General features: G+C 39.4%; 1 protein-coding gene and 1 long non-coding RNA gene across 3 annotated transcripts; one reads left to right on the top strand and one right to left on the bottom strand.

Annotated features, from left to right (window-relative positions):
- Positions 1-11: 11 nt before the first annotated feature.
- Positions 12-21,310, bottom strand: DDX39B (DExD-box helicase 39B). 2 transcript variants are annotated; one of them, XM_063431448.1, is made up of 11 exons: positions 21,208-21,310; positions 12,094-12,350; positions 11,441-11,568; positions 10,866-10,958; positions 10,509-10,692; positions 10,142-10,260; positions 3,982-4,113; positions 1,072-1,181; positions 850-994; positions 618-765; positions 12-534 (listed from the first exon to the last, which is right to left on the bottom strand). In XM_063431448.1, the coding sequence occupies exons 2-11, from the start codon at positions 12,302-12,304 to the stop codon at positions 518-520; spliced, it is 1,287 nt and encodes a 428-aa protein (XP_063287518.1). In that variant the 5' UTR covers positions 12,305-12,350; positions 21,208-21,310; the 3' UTR covers positions 12-517. The 2 variants fall into 2 exon arrangements, with proteins under 2 accessions (XP_063287518.1, XP_063287519.1); XM_063431449.1 differs by having other exon boundaries at positions 12,094-12,334; positions 21,208-21,308.
- A 304-nt stretch (positions 21,311-21,614) lies between these two features.
- LOC134572467 (uncharacterized) lies at positions 21,615-24,428 on the top strand. Its single transcript, XR_010085281.1, has 6 exons — positions 21,615-21,885; positions 22,100-22,167; positions 22,730-22,783; positions 23,005-23,072; positions 23,603-23,651; positions 24,288-24,428. It is a non-coding gene; the product is annotated as an uncharacterized LOC134572467 (long non-coding RNA).
- Positions 24,429-25,110: the final 682 nt, after the last annotated feature.

Genomic DNA, 25,110 nt, shown 5'->3' with positions numbered 1-25,110 from the left:
TAAAAGAGAAATGAGAATTGTGTAGTGTTTAATTTTTTTTCTTTTTTGGTGTGACAATTTCAAGTTAGAAGTCACAAAATACAGGAAGGTGACAGCACTGGTCATGTGCAGGGCAGGGCAGTCACTAAAAAGAAAAAAACTGGTCCTCCCTTAATGGAGTTAAAATAAAAACAAACTATAACCAACTGTAACACTATACAAGGAACCCACAGAATTTGCTTCCTTATTAACATCCTTCGACATTTTTTGTAGCAGCACCCACCATCCTTACTCCAAATGTCCAATTGAGAGACAGTCTGTGGGTCCTCACCAGGATAAGGGATTAACAAACCGAGCAACAATCTGCTTTTAGTACAGTACACGGAAGTGGGCTGGATACAGATTTAAAGCACCAAACTCTTCATCTTAACAGGTTAAGTTGGTGATTCCTTCGGCCCTCCAGAAATCAGGTGTAGGGAGGAGCTTTAGGTGCAGGTGCTGTACAGCAGACTGAAGGACGTTGAGCAGTTGTCCAAATTCACCGCGTCTGTTCAACTAGAAGTGAGGAGACATGAAGACGTTAGATGGAAATAACTTAAGGACAGGACAAAGTGACTGGTGCAGGAAAGCAGACTTACTGTATGAAGAGATATCAATTTCATCAGGCAATTCACTGATGTTGACTTCAAACCGATCTTGAACTTCATTGAGGATTTTGGCATCTCCCTCATCGGAGACGAATGTGATAGCCAAACCCTTTGTGCCAAATCGGCCTGCACGGGCCACCTGTTGGAATCAGTAAGAAATTAATGGAAGTATAAGAAACTGCACAGTGAGAGACTGATATTCTATAGGCTATATTAAGCATACTCTGTGCAGGTAAGTGTCCGAATCTTCTGGCATATCATAGTTGAATGCAATGTTCACTCTTTCAATGTCCATCCCACGCCCAAAGAGGTTGGTGGCTACCAAGATCCTACGCTGAAAATCCTTGAATTGCTGATAACGGGAGAGCCTGCAAGCAGAGGATATAGTAATTATTTATCACGAAACACTCTAGATCACAAATAAAATAAAAAAAAAAACACTTGCCTTTCCTCCTGTGACATTCCACGGTGAATGGCTATTGCTGGAAAGTTTTGTTCAACTAAAAGCTGTGCCAGCGCAATGCATCGCTGGACAGACTTCACAAAGATCACCACCTGTATAAAGAGAATAGATGATCCACTAACCAGAGAAATTAAGGAAACACAAATAGGTCAGCAAAACACTAACATTGTCCTCAGGCATAATAAAGCCAGACTGATCACGTGAGGGACATGTGAATAGCCATCATTCTACTCTAGATATCAGAGTGCAACCTTCTTTAGTTTTCAGTTCATCTACAGAACAAATTCAACAGTAACTCCAAATGTTTGAGAGTTAACGGAACAATGCAGTGTCTGTCATTTCCAGAGAGACAGTTATATCCTAAAAAGCAGTAAATCCAAGCTACAAATAAAAAACATGCTTTTCTAGGATACTGAAATCTATATATGCAGATAATTTCCAATACTGTCTTATAATCGAAAGGTTTCAATAAAAAAAACTCTTCGAATCTTGGCATGGTATGATCCATCATTCAAGACTCCTGGTTACATAATTACAATCACATTTTTATAAACAGAAAAGATGAAATGCTGTAGTAAAAGATTTGACCTTCAATGAGGTAATAAATACAGGAATCATTCAATCTCAAACTAATTGCAATATATGTAGACATTTGTACCTAAAGGACCACTATTGGCACCCAGACCACTTCCCATCTCACTGAAGGGGTCTGGGTGCAGGGGTCCAGTCATTCTGATCTGCAATGTAAAACACTGCAGATTTATAGAAACTACAATGTTTACATAGCAGGGTTTAACACACCTCTAATGTCTGTCTTCAGATGCACAGACAAAGTAAAACTCAATCACGTGTCTATGCAGCTCATAGCAATGCTTTCCTATGACAAGCAAGACCTAGTCACACATGCCATCCGTTTCCCAGTGCTCCTCTATGAGAAGCATTGGCTTGGACCAACGATGGATGAAGCGATACATCCACAATGACATTTCAGGAGGCGCTGAGAGTCTCAGCTCTCATAATGTGACTGCAAGCACAGGAAGAAGTTGAACTTTAACAACACGAAAAAGAAAAAAATGTTGTGCTATATAAATTAAATGACCCTTAACCCCTTAAGGACACAACTTCTGAAATAAAAGGGAATCATGACGGAATATATCCGTTGTCTGTCCTTAAGGGGTTAAAAGGACACTACCAGTACAAAATGTGTTATGCATGTGCAATTCTAAATATTTAAATGGAAATATACTGATAGGGCCTTTCTCACCTGAGCGGAGGTAGAAGTGAAAGGAGTGTAGTAGCTGCAGATACTAGATTTACCGTTATTAAAAGATTATGTTACATATATCTACAAGGAAAACATGCAAACCCAATAACAAGCATGTGCTTTGGGAGAGTATCAACTAAATTGTTAACTGGTGGTGAGTATCAACTTGTAAAATGCATTTCACTTACAGCTTTTATACAGCAATAGCACATCAAAATAATATTTTCATAAAACGAAAAAGTTACGTGACACTAAGTTTAAGACCTTTTAAAAATAAAGAAAGCTTTTTCTATTAAACATCATTAGTGTACAAAATACACAAAAACGTTATAGCACCAGCAAGTCAGCTGACCAGGGGCTGCACAGCAAACAGGATACAATACTATGTCTGCACTAATTCACCCTAAAGCAGCACTGTAAATCTTTATGAAATACTCACTTTGACGGTGTTCGAATTTTACTGAATTTCCAATGCAATCAAGAGATATACTGACACATAGCTGTCTAGAAGTGTCAATCACACTAGCCATCACCACTGAGTGTCTCAACTGGCTCTGGCTATGGAGGGTCTCGCAGGATCCTCCATAGACCTCAATGCTGCATGCGTACAGCAATGACATCAAAGAGGACCTGCCGGAAGAGGATTGCCGCACCCAAGAGGGACAAGATCAAGTAGAACTTATTTCTATCTGCCCACCGGATCCCTTCCGTAGTGATGTCACCGATGGGGATCTTTGTGAATTGCATTACATGGTAGGTTAAAGCAGGCCATGATTAAGATCTACTAAAAATGCTGTTGTGTATCCCACAGTCACTAGTTCCTCCATGTTTCCCCAGACATTTCCCGAATCACGGCCACTTAGGTAACTCTCCTAGTCAAAACAAAGAACTGGTGGAAGCCGCCCACAGCCTAATAGTACCATAAAAATTACAACAGGCTGCAATAGTTATAGCACTTAGATTATCCCTTTAACCCCTTAAGGACACATGACATGTGTGACATGTCATGATTCCCTTTTATTCCAGAAGCTTGGTCCTTAAGGGGTTAATACTGATGGGCAGGACACAAAAATTCTGGTCTGCAGTATTGTATAAATCAGATGCCATAAAAGGAATATAAATTAACTATCACGGGTTCAAACAGACATTTATTGACTAACAAACAGACTACACAGGTGCACATCACGTGAATTCTAGATAGAAACATGGTGGATCTCTAATTGTTTACTGCTGGTGATTGTAAAATAATTTAAAGTGGCACTGTCAATTTTAGTTTTTTTCTTTCAGTTTCTTTCAGGTCATTTGGGATTCATTAGACTTACGTATGTTGGGGAAAGTAAGATTGCTTTAACATAACGTAGATCTACAGTGAATTGCAAAGGTTAAATAAAAAAAAACTGGTCAAAGACGGACAAAATGTAAAAAAATAAAATAAATAACCTTCAAAGTTACATTGCTGATTTAATTTGTATAAAGGATGTTGCTCTTTAGTCCTTATTTAAAACCAAAGTACCTTCGGACACATGTCTAAGTTTAACACACCCATCTGTATTATACATACATTTCTGTTTATTGCTACATTGAACTTCCTATTGAGAAATCTAAAATATAAATTCAGTGATTGTCACCTGGTTAAACTCCAGAAGATCCAAAAGGTCGAAAAGTTTGCGATTTTTCTCGTTGTCCTTGAGTTTGACATAATATTGCTGCAGTCCGTGAAGGGTCAGCTTGGTCTCATCATCAACGAAGATCTCCATCGGCTGGAGGGGGTGGGTGGGAAATTAAGGATTAAACAGTAAGGGGAGGGGGTGGCTTGTGAAATCTTATAGAAGTGGCTGATTGGAGTCTCTCTGGTCCTGACAAGGCTGGCAAACCCCATCAGGACAAGGCAGCATCTCACAAAGTGGATTTAAGTTAAAACGCATCCTGACACATAAAAAGGATCTTGATAAATATGAAATCCATGGCAGTTTGTGTGTGACATTTCTCTTTCATTTAAAAAAAAATAATTTGTCCAGGTGAAGCAAGAACAAGGGCAACCAACCATCAATTGGCTCCAAATGTAACACCAGAAACGACCATAACGTTGCCTAGATAAGTATGACCTCTGGTAACACCCATTTGTTATATAAGCGTTTTGGTTGATAACAAATGTCTTTCTTAAATCAGGCAAGCAAATTTATATGCAAAATAAAAAGACAGCAGCAGCAAAGGAAAATGACCCTTATGTCATTTAGAAAGACGAAATCCGATAAGCTAGCAGAATACTTTTATATTGCCATAGGTAGACTGTACCAAAACAGGCTAATAAGCACTAGATGAATGTCACCGAATTAAAAGCATGATTTTCTGAAAATCCTAAAGCGGTTAGCCTATCATGCTCATCATCTTAAAACATCCCATACCAGGAAGCAGATTACCCACAATGCAGGGCTTGACAAATCTGCTTGAAATCTAGTAGCCAGCAAAAAAAGTTAGGAGGCAGATTTTTTTAACATGAGAAAATACAATTCTTAAAAAGGGCATTTGAAGCCAGATAATTTCAGGTTACCCTGGTCCCTGCACTGGTTTTATTTCACCCATATACAACACATTCTGAGCACTTTCTCTGTAAAATGTCGACTGCCTTAGCATGTTTCTTTTACTTCAGCCAATTTGAAAGTTGATTAAAATAAAAATAAAAATTAAATGTAGAACAAGAAAATCATCCCTACATCTGTGTTACAATACCTGTACTAGCTGGGTGTTAATAAGCAGCTACTGAAAGCAGTTTATGAAACCATAAATTATCAACAGCTGCAAAGCCTCAGCTAAAATATACAGGTAGATCACAAACCACTGGAGACTGTGAATCCCAGGCCACATTATAGGAAAGAATGCAAAAAAAAAAAAAAAAAAAATGGACAGTCTACAATATGCTATACATTTTGCCTCTTCATTCAATGCCCCATCAAAAAAAAAAAAAAAAAAAACAGAACATAACTGCATCAATATCACTTTTCGAATAAACAGTAACGTATGTTTCCTCAAAAAGAGTCTGAAGTCACCATTGAAATCAATCAAAAAAAAACAAACAACAAAAACACTACTCCCAGTATCACCATATCACCAACAGGGAGGTAGTTGGGTCTTATCCTTTACCAGACAGAACAGAAATGACTCAATTTAACAACCTGCAGAGACCATGCATGCAGTGAGCCTAATGTCAAAATATATTCACAGAAAAGTGTCCACACAATTTGCCAGGATTCCTTATTATCTTTAGATGTATGTTAAATAACCACTGTCCAAGTGCCTGCCCTCGAGATGACACCCAGTATACCTAAAAATTGGTATAAATTAGTTTTTTTATATATGGTTCCCACTTGTGCCATCAGAGAATTACAAATAACAGAAAAGGATGTAACTTTAGAATAAAGAGGAAGTGGGTCATTCTTACAATAACGAGTCTATGGAAATTTTTTTACATGTGATTAACCCTTTGAGCAGTAAGCATGTGAAATGTCATTGCTCACACGTTCAATCACAGCAAGGGTTAAAAGGCCCCAGAAACAAACTGCATAATAGAATGGGCAGATGCACTACAGGTTTCATAGGAATATTTCTGGTTTTCCATTTAAAATCCATTATTTGGCTGACAGATATTGTGAAATCCTGACTGCCCATTTTATAACAAAGTTTGAAACTGGCTCTCATAAGCATTTAACCGTAAATATTCGCCCCATATGAAGACAAGCCTTAATAAAATGGGGCTTCAACCAAGTGTGTGTGTGGGGGTAAACTGCACAAACAGTCCCCTGACAGACTGATGACAAAAATGTTATTTTTTTTCTTTTAAGTAATTATTGTTTGTAAAATGAGAAATTGTAATATTCTCTGCCCTAAATCACCAGTCTGACAGGGGCTTTTCTAAAATACATTCATACAAGTCAGGCTCAAATCTTGTTCTCCAATTTGTTAACGCTAAGATGCCTGACAGCTTCAACAGATATAACGAGGGCCACATATTTCAAAACAACCACTAAATAGTTGAAATGGATTATATGTGATAAAATCACAGCCTTTTTGTACATAAAGGACCAATTTTAGCTAAGAAAGGACACTAATTTTGCATTAAAGTAGTTCTGATATTTTTACTTGAAGCTGTCTGGGTCCTTTGTTTGTGGTATACATTGTATTTACACTACTCCCCTGATCAATCACCATTCAAACACCAAGCAAATCGATCAGAAGAGAGGGACAGGAGTGTTCTACAAAGTGCCAGAAGAGAGTCCGGCTTACTGTGGTAAATAATGATAGCCAAAGCATTAACAAATGAATAGAATAGCAGATATACTAAAACATTATAGTTCCAGTGCCCGCTTACATAGCAATCAGTGTGCATCTGCGCTGAGATTACAGAGAATATCAGAGGGCCATGTAAAAACTCCACGCAGCCAGACCCAGGGCATGAAATAATAATTACATTTTAATATATCTAATAAACTACACATCTGCTAGCTGATCGGACAGCATGGTGTGTAAATACAAATATTATCCTCAGAGAAACAGGACTCTCAGATTGTGAGTGGCTGGTAACCACTGTGCAGCATACAGGTGGCAACTGAAAACCTGGTTAAATAAAGAGATTCTGGGTGGGAGACACTAACCGGTCCTATTATCAATAAAACTTGAACCATTCTCATTACAGCCTGTAAGTTATGGTCCTCTTTACATCTGTAAAATGTGTACAAACATTCAATCATGTCTGTAACTAATGTGTAAACACAATGTCTAATCACTCTAAAATAAACAACTTGCCACAATCTCTGGCCAGCTCTGATGGCAGTTTATGGAATTGTCAAAGTCCAGGGCAAATGAGAGGTTATATAGACTGGCAGAACTGCGTTATGCATACACTAAGTGAGCCATACAATCAATGCACACGTATGGGTTCTACAGTATGTGTGTGTGTTATACACAGGACAGAGAAAATGTAAGCATTAAAAGGGACCCTAAGATACCTGCAATGCATTTGATACATATGCTGTTTAAAATAAACATTTGCAACTTTCTTTTCTAGAAAGATCAGAAGCCAGCACGACAAGGAAAGGACACACAGACAGACAAGCAGTAAATATATCTACATGCCTGTCTGTCCCCTCTGTCTACCCTTCTATGTATGTGTCATAATCATGAATTGTCACCAAGCGGCGGTGTGTGGGAATCTGTGTCTTTGTGTGAGTGTGTGGGGGGCTTCCTATGCATTAAGAAAAAGTTAAATTGTATCCTGTACTGTTCCTTTAAGTCAGGAGTATGCAATCTGCGGCACTCCAGGTGTTGCAGACTACATATCCCCTGGTGCTTTGCCAGCATTATGAATGTAAGAATGCACAGTAGAAATTGTAAACGTTGAACTAAGTTGCTGATTTACATTAGGGCTATTTATCTGTTTCAGTAATAATAGTCAGCATGTACAGTCATAGAAGGTAAAGATTCGGTCTCACAGTCTTATAAACTCTCTCACTGATTCACATTGTATCAGCGGTTCCTGCTGCTCTTGTACAATTCCATAAAATTAACCAAATAATCACCAACATAATTATACATCTTATTACATCTAAACCGTATAGAATGCCTAGGCAAACTATGAAAGCATCTAAACATTTCACACTGTGCCTGGGTATTGTATAATGCACACAACATTATAACGTTCGGTAAGCACTGATACGCACTAAATATGATCCAAACGCCACTGGTGTAAATTGGAATGCATACAATAGGCTTGTATTTTATACAGTTGGCTATGTCAACTGTAAATTTACATGGTATATTAAATGCATATTTCTGAATATTTCCCGTGCTTTCTAGAGACAGACATTGTGTTTACACATACTGATCCACACAAATCCAAGTCGCAGAATAAAAAAGGAGGAGGAGGAAAGAAAAGCAGAAAGGAGAGAGAAAGGTTAGAGTGTGCGGTCAAGCAATGAAATAAAAGAGGGGCGAATCTTGCCCAAGTAGAACAGATGGGTATTGCCAAGCCCAGGGTTAGAGGTGGGCTGGCAAACCGCATAAGTAGTTTTCCCTGGATTTACTAAGCTCCACTTTAAAAACGTCACTCTCTGCCATTCCCTGTGTTCCAAAACCCATTATGCCCATTTCTTCACACCCAAGACCACACTTCCTTTCCAATAAACCACCCCCTGCTCACGTCTGTGGTCAGTTAACGCTTCAGGTCACCGTCATCTATCTCTCCCTTCCATGCTCTCAGATGTGTGTGATCCCATTGCTAATCTCACCAATCCTTGCTTACTTTTACAACAGGTTTCTAATTCCATTGCATAGTTATGCATTAACTCCCATAAAGTCTGGTTTCTGTATCTGATCAAAGGACTATTTAAACCATCACTCGTATAACTGCTACTAACTCTGACCCTAGCAGTATAACCAAAGTTGTCCTCCTCCCTCTCCTTTAGAAAGTTTTCTTGGGTCTTACACAACCCCTCGTTTTGTGGGTTAGGTAACTGGATTTCTGAATTTTAACTCTTACAACTAATCCAACTTTGTTCAATAAAACTGCTAAAGGCTTTCTGTGCCTGACCGTTAAGAGTTTGTATATCTATACGTCCGTCTCTCTCCCTAGCTGGTCTCTGGTCCTCTCTGCACCCTTCTATAAATCTGTAAACACACCTATGACAGGTCCCTGGAACTTGTAGATTAAATTGAAGGGACAAGTCGTGCAAAAAGGTGACCATAAAAATGCATCACAGATTAAAAGGTGTGTTTTAAAAAAAAAAAAAAAATTATTCAAAGGGAAATTCTTAATTTGGCAGTGACAGTTTAAATGTCATGTCACAATAGAAAGTGACATTTAAAAAAAAAATTATTTAAAGTGTCAAAAGATCAGCTTGACTTTCGGGTGCTGAAAAATACTTTTGATAGATCGGGAGGGACAATATAACTGTCACTTGTCTCATTAACAAAAATAGGTATTTCAGATTCATGTGACATGGGAGGGATTCATTTTAAGTGTCAGTAAAAGGTGACACATTCAAGTGACATGGATGATTTCTTTAGATCGTGGAAATGGTCTAAAGATAGAGCATATGCTCTAGAATGCAAAAAAATGTGACAAAATATGAGAATGTTGAAACAAACGCCTTCTCAGGATTTTAAATATTAGATAAAAGGCTGGTGGTACAGCTGCAGCGTTTAGTTGTGGGACATCAGACATTCTTAAAAGGGGTATTTTTGATTTGTGCTGTTGTCACACAAAATAACATTTGATTAGACTGATGTGGCAGCTGTTTCCACGTTTCTTGAATTAATGGATTTTTGCAATTGTGTCACATTTAAGGAAGATCTGCTTTAATTCGTGTGACATTTGTGATAGTGTCACATCTAAGGGGAGATTTGAATGAGCTGGTGTGACACTTCGGTTTCTGTCACAAGATTAAGGGACATTTGACTAAGCTGGTGTGATGGTTCTGATTGTGTCACATAAACTCAGTGACATTTGACAGCTGTTGTTACACTGAGTGACCACAGGCAACTTGACTACTGTGACATATCTGATTCGGTGGCACACAAGAGAAGACCTAGCTGGTGTGACACTGGTAGTGCTGCCACACAAGGAAGGGAACACGTGTGACTTGTCTCACGGTGTCACATGGTAAGTGGAAAGGTGGTGACGGTGTAACTGGTTTGGAGCTTCTTGTCACCAACATCCCGTGAGTGGTGGCGTCAGCCAGGGGTTGCTGAAAGGGTGGATTGGAAATAGAAGGGATTTGAAGATTCGGTTATTACATCTTGCATGAATTTCCGGCAGACAGGGCGAATCTCCTTGCTCAGAGTGGCACTGAACATCATGACCTGCTTCTCATGTGGGGTCATGCGGAAAATTTCCTGAACGTCTCTTCGCATGTCTAAAGGTGGAGAGAGATTTCATTTGGGAGTTGTTCAATAAATTCACTGATTCTGGATGCCAATCCAACCCCAATGCCAAATATTCTACTTCTCTAAAATCAATTCTGCTACAATCTACAAGCCCCAACAATGCCAATTATCCTGATCAGACCACCATTCATTTAATCAGGTGATCACTCTTCCAACCCCTTGGCAATTTTTCACCAGACCTTCAAAAGCCCAGCTTTTCCCAATTATCCCTTCTCACCTAGCTGCTCTAACATCTTGTCACACTCATCCAGGATGAAGTGTTTGATGTGCTTGAGATTTAGTGTCTTGTTTTTTGCCAGTGCCAGGATTCGGCCAGGGGTTCCCACAACAATATGTGGGCAGCTCTTCTTAAGCATTTCTTCATCTTTCTTAATAGACAGACCACCAAAAAACACTGCCACCTGGTAAAGACAAAGAAAAAAAGTAAGAATAAGAACATATGGACAATGGCTTTTAGAATAAAGAACTTTCAGAACAAGACACAATAAAAAAAAAACAAAAGGAAAAAAAAAACGACATGTGACTTTAAAGGATTTCTCCTGCAGTATGGTTTCAATACTTTCCCCTCACTTACCTTGACAGATGGCATATATTTGGAGAACCGCTCATACTCTTTGCTGATTTGGAAAGCCAATTCTCTGATGTGACACATAACTAAAACAGACACCTGCAAGACACAGACAAAGATATAGATCTCAAGATATAATTGTAATACAAGTGTCTCCATGCGAAACGTGTGACATTGGATTTTCCATATAACAACTAGGACATATCAGAATATAGAGAATTCTCAAAGTATCCTCCCTATGTTTAAATAATAAAATAACACATTCTAACATATAGATGCCATAGAAACATAGAATGTGACGGCAGATAAGAACCATTCGGCCCATCTAGTCTGCCCAATTTTCTAAATACTTTCATTAGCCCCTGGCCTTATCTTAAAGTAGCCTTATGCTTATCCCACGCATGCTTAGAGGACCACTATAGGCACCAAGACCACTTGGTGCTGTAAACAGCAGTTTCTGCTGTAAACATAGCAGTAAAGTAATACTTCCTGAAGAATCCTTCCACGCAGGAGTGTAAGGGGATTTTGCTACAATATGAAAATATATGGTGTACAATATGAAAAGTCATTCCCGCACTCACCTGTCCTGTTACGGGTTCCAACTGCTGTAACGTGGCCAAAACAAACACTGCAGTTTTTCCCATGCCAGATTTTGCCTGACACAGAATATCCATCCCTAGGATTGCTTGAGGGATACATTCATGTTGCACTATAAAGAAAGAAAGGCAATTGAAACTTTATGAACTGGTAGACACTGTACATGTCTGACAGAATAAAAGCGTCACAGTATTACAAGTGTAAGGTTATCCTTGTCTCAACCAGTTTAGCAAATAAACCCCACCTTGATTAGCCCTTGCTAAACTAAAGCAAAATGTAACAATATAAATTTTAGCAATTCTAAGAGTTATGTGGTATATACTGTAAGATATTAGCTAATCTGCGCTGATCTGGGAGCCTACAACTACAACATTAAAGCGGCTCTGTCACAGTGTGGATCCCTCGGTTCAGGTATCCATTCCTCTGTACCACCTGACACCCTCCATTTTTGGACCTGGGACCAGCTTATCCTACTATTTAGATAGTTGTCTAGTTCCTCCGTTTCTTTTTTGTAGGTGATAGCTGGGCATGTCAAATTATGCGCACACCCAGTTCATGCTGAGGCTCTGTGACATGCCACTTCAGATGTGACGTAGAGCTCAAAGTCATGTACTCAAGTATTTGCTCAACCTCTTACCTTCAGAGGGATGCTCAAAGCCACAGTCCACAATGGCCCGAAGCAGTTCCGGTTTGAGCAGAAAGTCTCTGAAGCCAGAGCTGTGGATTGATACGTAGGATCCCTTAATCTCCTTCTTGGGGGCTACATCAGGCCCATCTACTCCAGCCTGGTTCTCCACTTCGTCATCTTCATAGTCCAACAGTTCATTATCCACATCTGTTTCAGCCATCTTGAAAGCGGATGAAAGCTGGTGTGAAGTCTATGATAATAGAAGGCTGTAAGCAATGTATAGATTTAATAAACTCCTCCTGGACAAGTTCCTTTAATAAATCACCTGCAGTTTTTTCTTTTTCTGATTATGGAATACTAGCTAAGATTTCATATACCCCAATTAAAAAGGAAAATACTAGGTTTTTTTATTTATTTACTTTTGACATAGCGTACTCTTTTTAACATATGTAAATAATAATGATGTACCCAGGTTAGTTTAGCCGTGAATAGGCAGGTTTAAAGGAACACTCCAGGCACCATGTAATGAAAGTGTGCTGTAGTGGTGATGGTGCGTGGGGTGTTCCTTTAAGTACTTCTCTGTCTTTTCAGGAAACACTCAAACGGGCGGAAAAAAAAACATTTTGTTTAACAATTTAGTGTATCTATATATCTATCTCCAATGAAAAATGCAGGTATTCAATGATTTGTCTGAATTGCGTTTGACTATATTCCTTAGTATTTATTGTATTAAAGTGTTCGGAATGGATCACTGATCCACTCTTACTATTGAAGAATAGACACCAATATATGAGCACACATATCCACAGGTATAGTAAAAAGGGATGCACCGAAATTTTCGTCCGAAAATGGGCCTATCCCATTTCGGATGAAAATGGATAAAATCTGACAAAAAATTACACCCATGTAATACAGTAATCAGTGTACCGTGGGAAAGGAAGTAATTGTGCACGCGCATGGTATTGACTCCCGGGGCTGGGTGATCGGGAGAGTGCGCTGGGCGGACCATTGAGGCGAGCTGGCTAATAACGGCCGGCGGTGCGGAGCATGCTGGGGCAGTGAGCGGTGATAGCAGGACACAATGTAGTGAGCACACTGAATAGAGCCGAACACACCGGCCGCCATGTCATTCTGCCACCGCCGGTCATCCCAGAGCGGAGAGCGATATCAGGGAACTGCTCTACATGCGGGACATGGGGGTGAGTGTGGCATAGGTGCCAACATTCCTGTATTTACCAGGACAGTTCCGTACTTTGGGATACTGTTGCAGCAAATATATGTACTGGGGGATTGTCCCACATTTTAAAATCTGTAGGCAGATTTCAAAATGGAGGAGAGGACTGGGCAATAGGAACATGCATGGAGCTCTTTAGCTGTGTTATATGCCTGGTTTATTGGAGTGGGCAGGCTGTCAGTCAGCCTGGCCACGCTCTTAAAGAGCAGATTAGCCCCCCTTTTGGCCTTCAGCAATTTCCCTGCATCCTCAGAAACATTGGTATGTGAGTGACATTGTATGGGCAGTGTGTGTGTATAGTGGCATATCATTATATGGGCAGTGTGTGTATAGTGACATTATATGGGCAGCGTGTGTATAGTGACTTTATATCATGATATGGACAGTGTGTGTATAGTGACATTATATCATTATATGGGCAGTGTGTGTATAGTGACATTATATCATTATATGGGCAGTGTGTGTATAGTGACATTATATGGGCAGTGTGGGTATAGTGACATTATATCATTATATAGGCAGTGTGTGTATAGTGACATTATATCATTATATGGGCAGTGTGTATAGTGACATTATATGGGCAGTGTGGGTATAGTGACATTATATGGGCAGTGTGGGTATAGTGACATTATATCATTATTTGGGCAGTGTGTATAATGACATTATATCATTATATAGGCAGTGTGTGTATAGTGACATTATATCATTATATGGGCAGTGTGGGTATAGTGACATTATATCATTATATGGGCAGTGTGGGTATAGTGACATTATATCATTATATGGGCAGTGTGGGTATAGTGACATTATATGGGCAGTGTGTGTATAGTGACATTATATGGGCAGTGTGTGTATAGTGACTTTATATCATTATATGGGCAGTGTGTGTATAGTGACTTTATATCATTATATGGGCAGTGTGTGTATAGTGACTTTATATCATTATATGGGCAGTGTGTGTCTAGTGACATTATATGGGCAGTGTGGGTATAGTTACATATTATATGGGCAGCGTGTGTATAGTGACATTATATCATTATATGGGCAGTGTGTGTATAGTGACTTTATATCATTATATGGGCAGTGTGTGTATAGTGACATTATATCATTATATGGGCAGTGTGTGTATAGTGACATTATATCATTATATGGGCAGTGTGTGTATAGTGACATTATATCATTATATGGGCAGTGTGTGTATAGTGACATTATATCATTATATGGGCAGTGTGGGTATAGTGACATTATATCATTATATGGGCAGTGTGTGTATAGTGACATTATATCATTATATGGGCAGTGTGGGTATAGTGACATATTATATGGGCAGTGTGTGTATAGTGACATATTATATGGGCAGCGTGTGTATAGTGACATATCATTATATGGGCAGTGTGGGTATAGTTACATATTATATGGGCAGCGTGTGTATAGTGACATTATATCATTAAATGGGCAGTGTGTGTATAGTGACTTTATATCATTATATGGGCAGTGTGTGTGTATAGTGACATTATATCATTATATGGGCAGTGTGTGTATAGTGACATTATATCATTATATGGGCAGTGTGTGTATAGTGACATTATATCATTATATGGGCAGTGTGTGTATAGTGACATTATATCATTATATGGGCAGTGTGGGTATAGTGACATTATATCATTATATGGGCAGTGTGTGTATAGTAACATTATATCATTATATGGGCAGTGTGGGTATAGTGACATTATATGGGCAGTGTGGGTATAGTGACATATTATATGGGCAGTGTGTGTATAGTGACATTATATGGGCAGCGTGTGTATAGTGACATATCATTATATGGGCAGTGTGGGTATAGTGACATTATATCATTATATGGGCAGTGTGGGTATAGTGACATTATATCATTATATGGGCAGTGTGTGTATAGTGACATTATATCATTATATGGGCAGCGTGTGTATAGTGACATTATATCATTATATGGGCAGTGTGGGTATAGTGACATTATATCATTATATGGGCAGTGTGGGTATAGTGACTTTATATCATTATATGGGCAGTGTGTGTATAGTGACATTATATGGGCAGTGTGTGTATAGTGACTTTATATCATTATATGGGCAGTGTGTGTATAGTGACATTATATGGGCAGTTTGGGTATAGTGACATATCATTATATGGGAAGTGTGGGTATAGTGACATTATATCATTATATGGGCAGTGTGGGTATAGTGACATTATATCATTATATGGGCAGTGTGGGTATAGTGACATTATATCATTATATGGGCAGTGTGGGTATAGTGACATTATATCATTATATGGGCAGTGTGGGTATAGTGACATTATATGGGCAGTGTGTGTATAGTGACATATCATTATATGGGCAGTGTGTGTATAGTGACATTATATGGGCAGTGTGTGTATAGTGACATTATATCATATGGGCAGTGTGGGTATAGTGACATTATATCATTATATGGGCAGTGTGTGTATAGTGACATTATATCATTATATGGGCAGTGTGGGTATAGTGACATTATATGGGCAGTGTGTGTATAGTGACATTATATCGGCAGTGTGGGTATAGTGACATTATATGGGCAGTGTGTGTATAGTGACATTATATGGGCAGTGTGTGTATAGTGACTTTATATCATTATATGGGCAGTGTGTGTATAGTGACTTTATATCATTATATGGGCAGTGTGTGTCTAGTGACTTTATATCATTATATGGGCAGTGTGTGTCTAGTGACATTATATGGGCAGTGTGGGTATAGTTACATATTATATGGGCAGCGTGTGTATAGTGACATTATATCATTATATGGGCAGTGTGTGTATAGTGACTTTATATCATTATATGGGCAGTGTGTGTATAGTGACATTATATCATTATATGGGCAGTGTGTGTATAGTGACATTATATCATTATATGGGCAGTGTGTGTATAGTGACATTATATCATTATATGGGCAGTGTGTGTATAGTGACATTATATCATTATATGGGCAGTGTGTGTATAGTGACATTATATCATTATATGGGCAGTGTGTGTATAGTGACATTATATCATTATATGGGCAGTGTGTGTATAGTGACATTATATCATTATATGGGCAGTGTGGGTATAGTGACATTATATGGGCAGTGTGGGTATAGTGACATATTATATGGGCAGTGTGTGTATAGTGACATTATATGGGCAGCGTGTGTATAGTGACATATCATTATATGGGCAGTGTGGGTATAGTTACATATTATATGGGCAGCGTGTGTATAGTGACATTATATCATTAAATGGGCAGTGTGTGTATAGTGACTTTATATCATTATATGGGCAGTGTGTGTGTATAGTGACATTATATCATTATATGGGCAGTGTGTGTATAGTGACATTATATCATTATATGGGCAGTGTGTGTATAGTGACATTATATCATTATATGGGCAGTGTGGGTATAGTGACATTATATCATTATATGGGCAGTGTGTGTATAGTGACATTATATCATTATATGGGCAGTGTGGGTATAGTGACATTATATGGGCAGTGTGGGTATAGTGACATATTATATGGGCAGTGTGTGTATAGTGACATTATATGGGCAGCGTGTGTATAGTGACATATCATTATATGGGCAGTGTGGGTATAGTGACATTATATCATTATATGGGCAGTGTGGGTATAGTGACATTATATCATTATATGGGCAGTGTGTGTATAGTGACATTATATCATTATATGGGCAGTGTGGGTATAGTGACATTATATCATTATATGGGCAGTGTGGGTATAGTGACTTTATATCATTATATGGGCAGTGTGTGTATAGTGACATTATATGGGCAGTGTGTGTATAGTGACTTTATATCATTATATGGGCAGTGTGTGTATAGTGACATTATATGGGCAGTTTGGGTATAGTGACATATCATTATATGGGAAGTGTGGGTATAGTGACATTATATCATTATATGGGCAGTGTGGGTATAGTGACATTATATCATTATATGGGCAGTGTGGGTATAGTGACATTATATCATTATATGGGCAGTGTGGGTATAGTGACATTATATCATTATATGGGCAGTGTGGGTATAGTGACATTATATGGGCAGTGTGTGTATAGTGACATATCATTATATGGGCAGTGTGTGTATAGTGACATTATATGGGCAGTGTGTGTATAGTGACATTATATCATATGGGCAGTGTGGGTATAGTGACATTATATCATTATATGGGCAGTGTGTGTATAGTGACATTATATCATTATATGGGCAGTGTGGGTATAGTGACATTATATGGGCAGTGTGTGTATAGTGACATTATATCGGCAGTGTGTGTATAGTGACATTATATGGGCAGTGTGGGTATAGTGACATTATATGGGCAGTGTGGGTATAGTGACATTATATCATTATATGGGCAGTGTTTGTATAGTGACATTATATGGGCAGTGTGTGTATAGTGACATTATATCATATGGGCAGTGTGGGTATAGTGACATTATATCATTATATGGGCAGTGTGTGTATAGTGACATTATATCATTATATGGGCAGTGTGGGTATAGTGACATTATATGGGCAGTGTGTGTATAGTGACATTATATCGGCAGTGTGTATAGTGACATTATATCGGCAGTGTGTATAGTGACATTATATGGGCAGTGTGGGTATAGTGACATTATATGGGCAGTGTGGGTAGTGTGGGTATAGTGACATATCATTATATGGGCATTGTGGGTATAGTGACATATCATTATATGGGCAGTGTGTGTATAGTGACATTATATGGGCAGTGTGTGTATAGTGACATTATATCATATGGGCAGTGTGGGTATAGTGACATTATATCATTATATGGGCAGTGTGGGTATAGTGACATTATATCATATGGGCAGTGTGGGTATAGTGACATTATATCATTATATGGGCAGTGTGGGTATAGTGACATTATATCATTATATGGGCAGTGTGGGTATAGTGACATTATATCATTATATGGGCAGTGTGTGTATAGTGACATTATATGGGCAGTGTGGGTATAGTGACATATTATATGGGCAGTGTGGGTATAGGGACATTATATCATTATATGGGCAGTGTGGGTATAGTGACATTATATGGGTAGTGTGTGTATAGTGACATCATTATATGGGCAGTGTGTGTATAGTGACATTATATGGGCAGTGTGTGTATAGTGACATTATATCATATGGGCAGTGTGTGTATAGTGACATTATATCATTATATGGGCAGTGTGGGTATAGTGACATTATATCGGCAGTGTGTGTATAGTGACATTATATCGGCAGTGTGTGTATAGTGACATTATATGGGCAGTGTGGGTATAGTGACATTATATGGGCAGTGTGGGTATAGTGACATTATATGGGCAGTGTGGGTATAGTGACATATCATTATATGGGCAGTGTGGGTATAGTGACATTATATCATTATATGGGCAGTGTGTGTATAGTGACATTACATGGGCAGTGTGTGTATAGTGACATTATATGGGCAGTGTGTGTATAGTGACATTATATCATTATATGGGCAGTGTGGGTATAGTGACAATATATCATTATATGGGCAGTGTGGGTATAGTGACAATATATCATTATATGGGCAGTGTGGGTATAGTGACATTATATGGGCAGTGTGGGTATAGTGACATTATATGGGCAGTGTGGGTATAGTGACATATTATATGGGCAGTGTGGGTATAGTGACATATTATATGGGCAGTGTGGGTATAGTGACATATTATATGGGCAGTGTGGGTATAGTGACATTACATGGGCAGTGTGGGTATAGTGACATTATTATATGGGCAGTGTGGGTATAGTGACATTATTATATGGGCAGTGTGGGTATAGTGACATTATTATATGGGCAGTGTGGGTATAGTGACATTATTATATGGGCAGTGTGGGTATAGTGACAATATTTTATTCCTTTTTTAATGTGGTGTATATATTAATTTAGGACTGGCAACCTCAGCAGTATAATATGTAATATGAAAAGATCTCATTAATTTATTTTATTGGCTTGTAGTTTTTCATATTAGATTAATTAAAAAGTCCAATATTAATAAAATCATAGAGAAAAAAAAAACTAATTTTAAAATCATTTGGAGAAACAGAAGATTAGTGTTCAAACTCCAGGAAATCGGTCTAGATGAAAATGCTTGTTCTTGGGTAGAACATTGGCTTAAAAACAGAGTACAAAGAGTTGTCATCAATGGTAAATTTTCAAGCTGGACAGAGGTGGCAAGTGGTGGCCCTCAGGGGTCTGTTCTGGGACCCCTTCTATTTAACATGTTTATAAATGATCTTGAAGACAGCATTGAAAGTCATGTTTCAGTGTTTGCAGATGACACAAAACTTAGTAAAGTAATACAATGTGAGCAAGATATTACTTTGCTGCAGAGGGATTTAGATAGACTGGGCACTCAAATGGCAGATGAAATTTAATGTTGAAAAATGCAAAGTTATGCACTTAGGCATAAAGAATACACAAGCAACGTATACCCTTAATGGACGCGAATTAGGGATAACAACACACGAAAAGGACTTGGGAATTGTTATAGACAACAAACTATGCAACAATGTCAATCAGCAGTGGCCAATGCCAGTAGGGTATTGTCATGCATGAAAAAGGGCATTTATTCTCGGGATGAGAATATCATTTTGCCTCTTTATAAATCACTGGTAAGACCACATATTGAATATGCTGTGCAATTTTGGGCACCTGTTCTAAAGAAGGATATCATGGCACTAGAAAAAGTGCAGAGGCGGGCTACAAAATTAATAAAAGGAATGGAACATATCAGCTATGAAGAAAGGTTAACAAATTTAAACCTATTTAGTTTAGAAAAACGTCGCCTGAGAGGGGATATGATAACATTATACAAATATATTCGGGGCCAATACAAACCATTGTGTGGAAATCTATTCACAAACCGGACTTTACATAGGACACGAGGCCATGCGTTTAGACTGGAAGAAAGAAGATTTTGTCTAAGGCAAAGGAAAGGTTTTTTTACTGTAAGAACAATCAGGATGTGGAATTCTCTGCCTGAAGAAGTGGTTTTATCAGAGTCCATACAGATGTTCAAACAGCTACTAGATGCATACTTGCAAAAACAGATATTCAAGGATATAATCTTTCAATGTAGGGTAATAACTGCTTGATCCAAAGATAAATCTGACTGCCATTTTGGGGTCAAGGAGGATTTTTTTTCCCTAGCTTGTTGCAAAATTGTGCTTCAAACTGGGTTTTTTTTGCCTTCTTTTGGATCAACAGCAAAAAGCATATGTGAGGAAGGCTGAACTTGATGGACGCAAGTCTCTTTTCAGCTACGTAACGATGTAAAAAAGTAATTTTTGTTTCCGGCCATGGGCATCCTGAATGTCCATTTGGGTGAATCCCTAAATTATCAGTAAATCCTGCAGGGACCTGGGACTCCAGCCCTGGGTACCAATCAGCTATAATAAATGCAGGTTTGGCTCCACCTACACTTATTTTGGACCCGCCCATTTATCACCATGAAAATAATAATTCTAATAAATAATATGGTCACCAAGGGAGTGAGGCCCCGCCCCCTGGAGACCATCCCATCCAGGGGCCACTGGCTTAACAGGTCTGCAGAATGGAGCCCTGGGAGATGGATAAGGAGACAGGAGCCTGGAGGCCGCCATCTTGGAAGCCATTGACAACGGACCTCGGTCTCTTCCACAAACCCACCTCCCTCCTGACCCTGAGGGGCTGACACAGAAATATAGAGCCGGCTGACAGAGGGGCTCCCCCGCTATCGTTTCCCGGGGTGCAGGGGGCGGGATGGCCGAGGATGGCGGAGATATCGTAACGATAAACACCCCGACATACCTGAAACGGGGTTCTTTCTCCAAGTCAGGGCGGGACAAACAAGGCGCCAAGCTTCGGGACAGTACTTCCGGTCTGCGGCGCCATTACTCGCTGGTTGGCAACATGGCTGACATCACTAAGGACCCCAGGGCGAGTGCCAACCAAGGGCTGTCCTAAACTATGCCAGTTCTCAGAAAACAAGCAGACCATGCAGTGCTCAGCTTGTTGTACAATTATTGTAATACGTTGTGAGTCTGATGGTATACAATTAAAGCTGTATATTTTACAATTGTTGTCAAAGTACACAGTGAGATGAGCTGTGCTGGCAGGGCTGCATTGTGTTTGTGTTCCAGGACACCATCCTGTCTTTAGGTAAAATGGCATTAACATAGGACTAAACCAGGTTTTATATGAGAAATCTCTAAGGTCTAACTTGTTCAGTGCTTTGCAGACAGGCGCTCCTCGGGCAGCTCAAATATCTCTTTCAGGCTGTGAGGACGCCAGGGCAATGGGCGTGGCTTATCAGGATTATAAATAGCTGATGCACCCGCCATCTTTCTCTTCTCCCTTTTGGTGTTGGAGTGGTAACATGGCGCTTTGTGTCCAGCTGTGTCTGGAGATGGCGGCCAAGCGCCACTTTCAGTCCGTTCTGTATCCGAGCCATCCTGGTGGATATCGTCCCCAGATACCCCCACAAAGGTAGAGGATGGAGACAGCTCCCTTATGGAGCACTTTATATAATTGTTTATAGTGTTCTCTGTATAGAATATTACTAATATCTCTGTGTGCAAGGTGTTAATACTATCAATATGGTTTGTCATTTTATAACTTGTCACTTGTGATTTTTATTTAACTTCTGGTTAGAGTTGTCACTGTTCTAACTTACTGTCTTTTGTATGATGTATTGTTACAGGTAATGTAAGCCATGTTGGTGAGATGGATTGGGTCTATGTGTTGGCGGATGTGAATGGCGTATAGATGGTAAGTACTGACTCAGTATTTCTCAATGTCTAAGTGAATCTATCATCAAAACATATTTGTATAGCAAAATGCCGCCTTCTGCAGCAAACCAAGCTCTTATGTAACATATACTTTATAATAAGTCTTTATATCCACCAAGGGTAACATTGGGGGCTAGTACCGATGGCAAACACTTTATTATATACATGGCGCATGGATAACCAATTGTTCTGCGCAGTTTTGTGGTGCACCACCGCCTTATTCTTATCATGAGTTTCTCCCACCCCCAATCGTTTCTGCTATAGCTTGTCAGGCTGATCTGTAAATATAACTCCCTAGTGAATTTAGCTCAAACTGCGAGCTATTAAAAGTAGCTAAAATTGTAACCACTGCATTTATCTTCCATACATACTTTTTTTGATGATGGAGTCCATTTAAATGCTTGGCCTGTATATGATGAGACCAATAACTACTGATCCCTTTAGTGATGATACATCCGCAGCGTTCTGATCGGCCTTGGCGTCTCTGGAAGCTGCATTGCAGTCTGTACAGAATGCTAATGTTTGTTCTGTTTTTATTGCAGGGTGTACTGAGCTGACGGTCAGAGGAATGACACTGCTGTATGCTGCAATCTAAGGTAAGCATGGTTTGATTCTATGTAGAATTCACTTTGCAAGCTAAAGACTGGCTGTGTTATACCCTGACTCCAGTCCAAACCCTGTGACCATGCATGATGACATCTTGACTAGAGTCTCTGAATGTTATGAAGCCTTAGTAAACGCTCTGATATGCTCACACTGTACCTATGATGTGAATTCTATCCCTTTTGTGTGGTTTTAACAATCCATGTATTTGCAGGTGCAGTGACTATTTAATCTCAATCTGATTCATGTGACTTCTTCAGCTGGTCGCCATCACTGACCTCGGTATGTAAAAATTGTACCTGGTGATAAAGCAGTCTCTTAAAATTAGATTTAATATCCTACCCCTTGGGATGTCTTTTTTTTTATAATGACATACTTTGTTTATAAACTACCATGTTTGGCTTCTGTAGAGGGTTATCTGAACCTGTCTAGAGTACAAACTTAATGTAAACTGTAACCACTGGGAGCTGGATGGCAGTAATGACTACCCCTGGCCTGTTTATTGCCAAATGAGCGTGAATGATGACAGCTTGACTAGAGTCTCTGAATGTTATGAAGTTATAGTAAACGCTCTGACACGCTCTTGCCCTGGATTAGGCAACCTTAGCACTTCAGAAGTTGCGGACTAAATCTCCCCGATGCTTTGCCAGCTTTAGGGCTCTTGAGTATTATGGGAGACTTGGTCCACAACATTTGGATTGCCGAAGGTTGCCCATACGTACTATTGACCGGTATTTAAACTCTGGGTGTCTCTAGTCTTAAGTAAATGACTTCCTTGTTACGTAGTTAATCTTTATCCTGTGTTTCTGCAGGTGGTGCTAAGGATTTGCTTGAACAAGTTACCTGTTGGCTCTTCCCATGGTAAGTGTATGTAACTCAGTTTAACCTACTGACAAAGCATAAGCGTGGCTGATGACAGCATTAGACTAGAGTCTCTGAATTACCAGTGATGCTTTAGTAAACGCTCTGACACGCTTGACATGTCCTGATTGGACATATTTACTTGTATGATTGGGGTACAGCCCCTCTGTTCAATGTTTAACATGCATTATTCTAGGCTTCACCGTTACTAGCCCCCTTTTAAAATGTCTTGTCCTGTAAGAGGGCCTTATATTGCTAGCTTTCAGTTCTGACCATCCATGATGTGTGGCTTCCCTGCATTACATCCGCTCTGGATTCTAGTGTTTGGTTCATCAGTGGGTGAGGTGAAACATGCCTTCCTAAAGGGTGAATCGATGCTGCGATAAAGTGGTTAAAGGTGTATCCAAATCTTGGTTGGTGACCAGGATTTATAGAACCTGCAGCTCTGATTAGTATTGTACATACACTTGTGGAACGTGCATTTACTGATGCAAATTGTAAGAATCCTTATTTCTAACAGTTTAAAAGGATTCATTGAATAGGATTTGAGGAAACTTTTTTTTTTTGCATTGTTGTAGAATCCAGACTCCTTTTGTAAGTGTGTACAGAGAGCTTGACTGTCTTTTTGTTCTACAGGTACCGACTGCCACAATGTTCCTCCTGATGGGATTAGGGTAAAGATTCTTTCTAACATTCAGAGTGCAGAGGACAAGACTACAAATTTAAAGTTATTTGATCTGTCTAAAGTGAAAGCAATAAAAGATTCATTCAATTACATGATTGTCTTGCTGGTTAATGAGCTAAACAAACGTCCTTTGCACCACAAAGCAGATAAGAGAGGTCTAAGTGTTCTCTGTAACTTGTGTGCATACTGTAATTTGCTATATAACCACTCTGTGCAACACTATTTGAGGTGTGGACGTAAATCTACAATTTAAATGGCCTGTAAAAATCAATGCAATTTATTGCGGCTGAGATTAGTATGTCTAGGTGACGATCTGGAATGTTGTGCGATAAAGTGATCCACCAAGGCTGGGAATGCAACCAGAGGTCAGGCACACCCATTCTTTTATAGTAAAGAGACACAACGAATGGAGCAACCTTCAATCATAACTTGAAAAGACTAGGTGTCTTCTAGTACAGGGGTCCCCAAAAATAACTTGGTAATGGTAGTTCTGCCACGGGCTGGGGACTGATGAACCAGGTCCTCTGGCATCCTAGCTAAAGCTGGCAGGGAAGATCACAGGATTTCCCTTGCAGGGCCTGCTGTGCCTTCATGGGCCAGTGGGAAGAGATCTTATTGGCTGTTTACTGGGCAGCTGATGCAGGAGGACCCAGGAGCTCTATCTTGCAGCTCTGCCGGGTTCCTCCTGCAAGGTCGGAGTGTTGCTGCGGTTACATGGCAATGCTCCAGATCTTGTGAGTGAACTCTAGCTCTTAGGATCACCAGGTAATGCAG

This window comes from Pelobates fuscus, chromosome 9 (assembly GCF_036172605.1).
Source record: "Pelobates fuscus isolate aPelFus1 chromosome 9, aPelFus1.pri, whole genome shotgun sequence".
NCBI lineage: Eukaryota > Metazoa > Chordata > Amphibia > Anura > Pelobatidae > Pelobates > Pelobates fuscus.
Note: the sequence above shows the minus strand (reverse complement) of the source record. Positions and strands in the feature narration are given on the sequence as shown.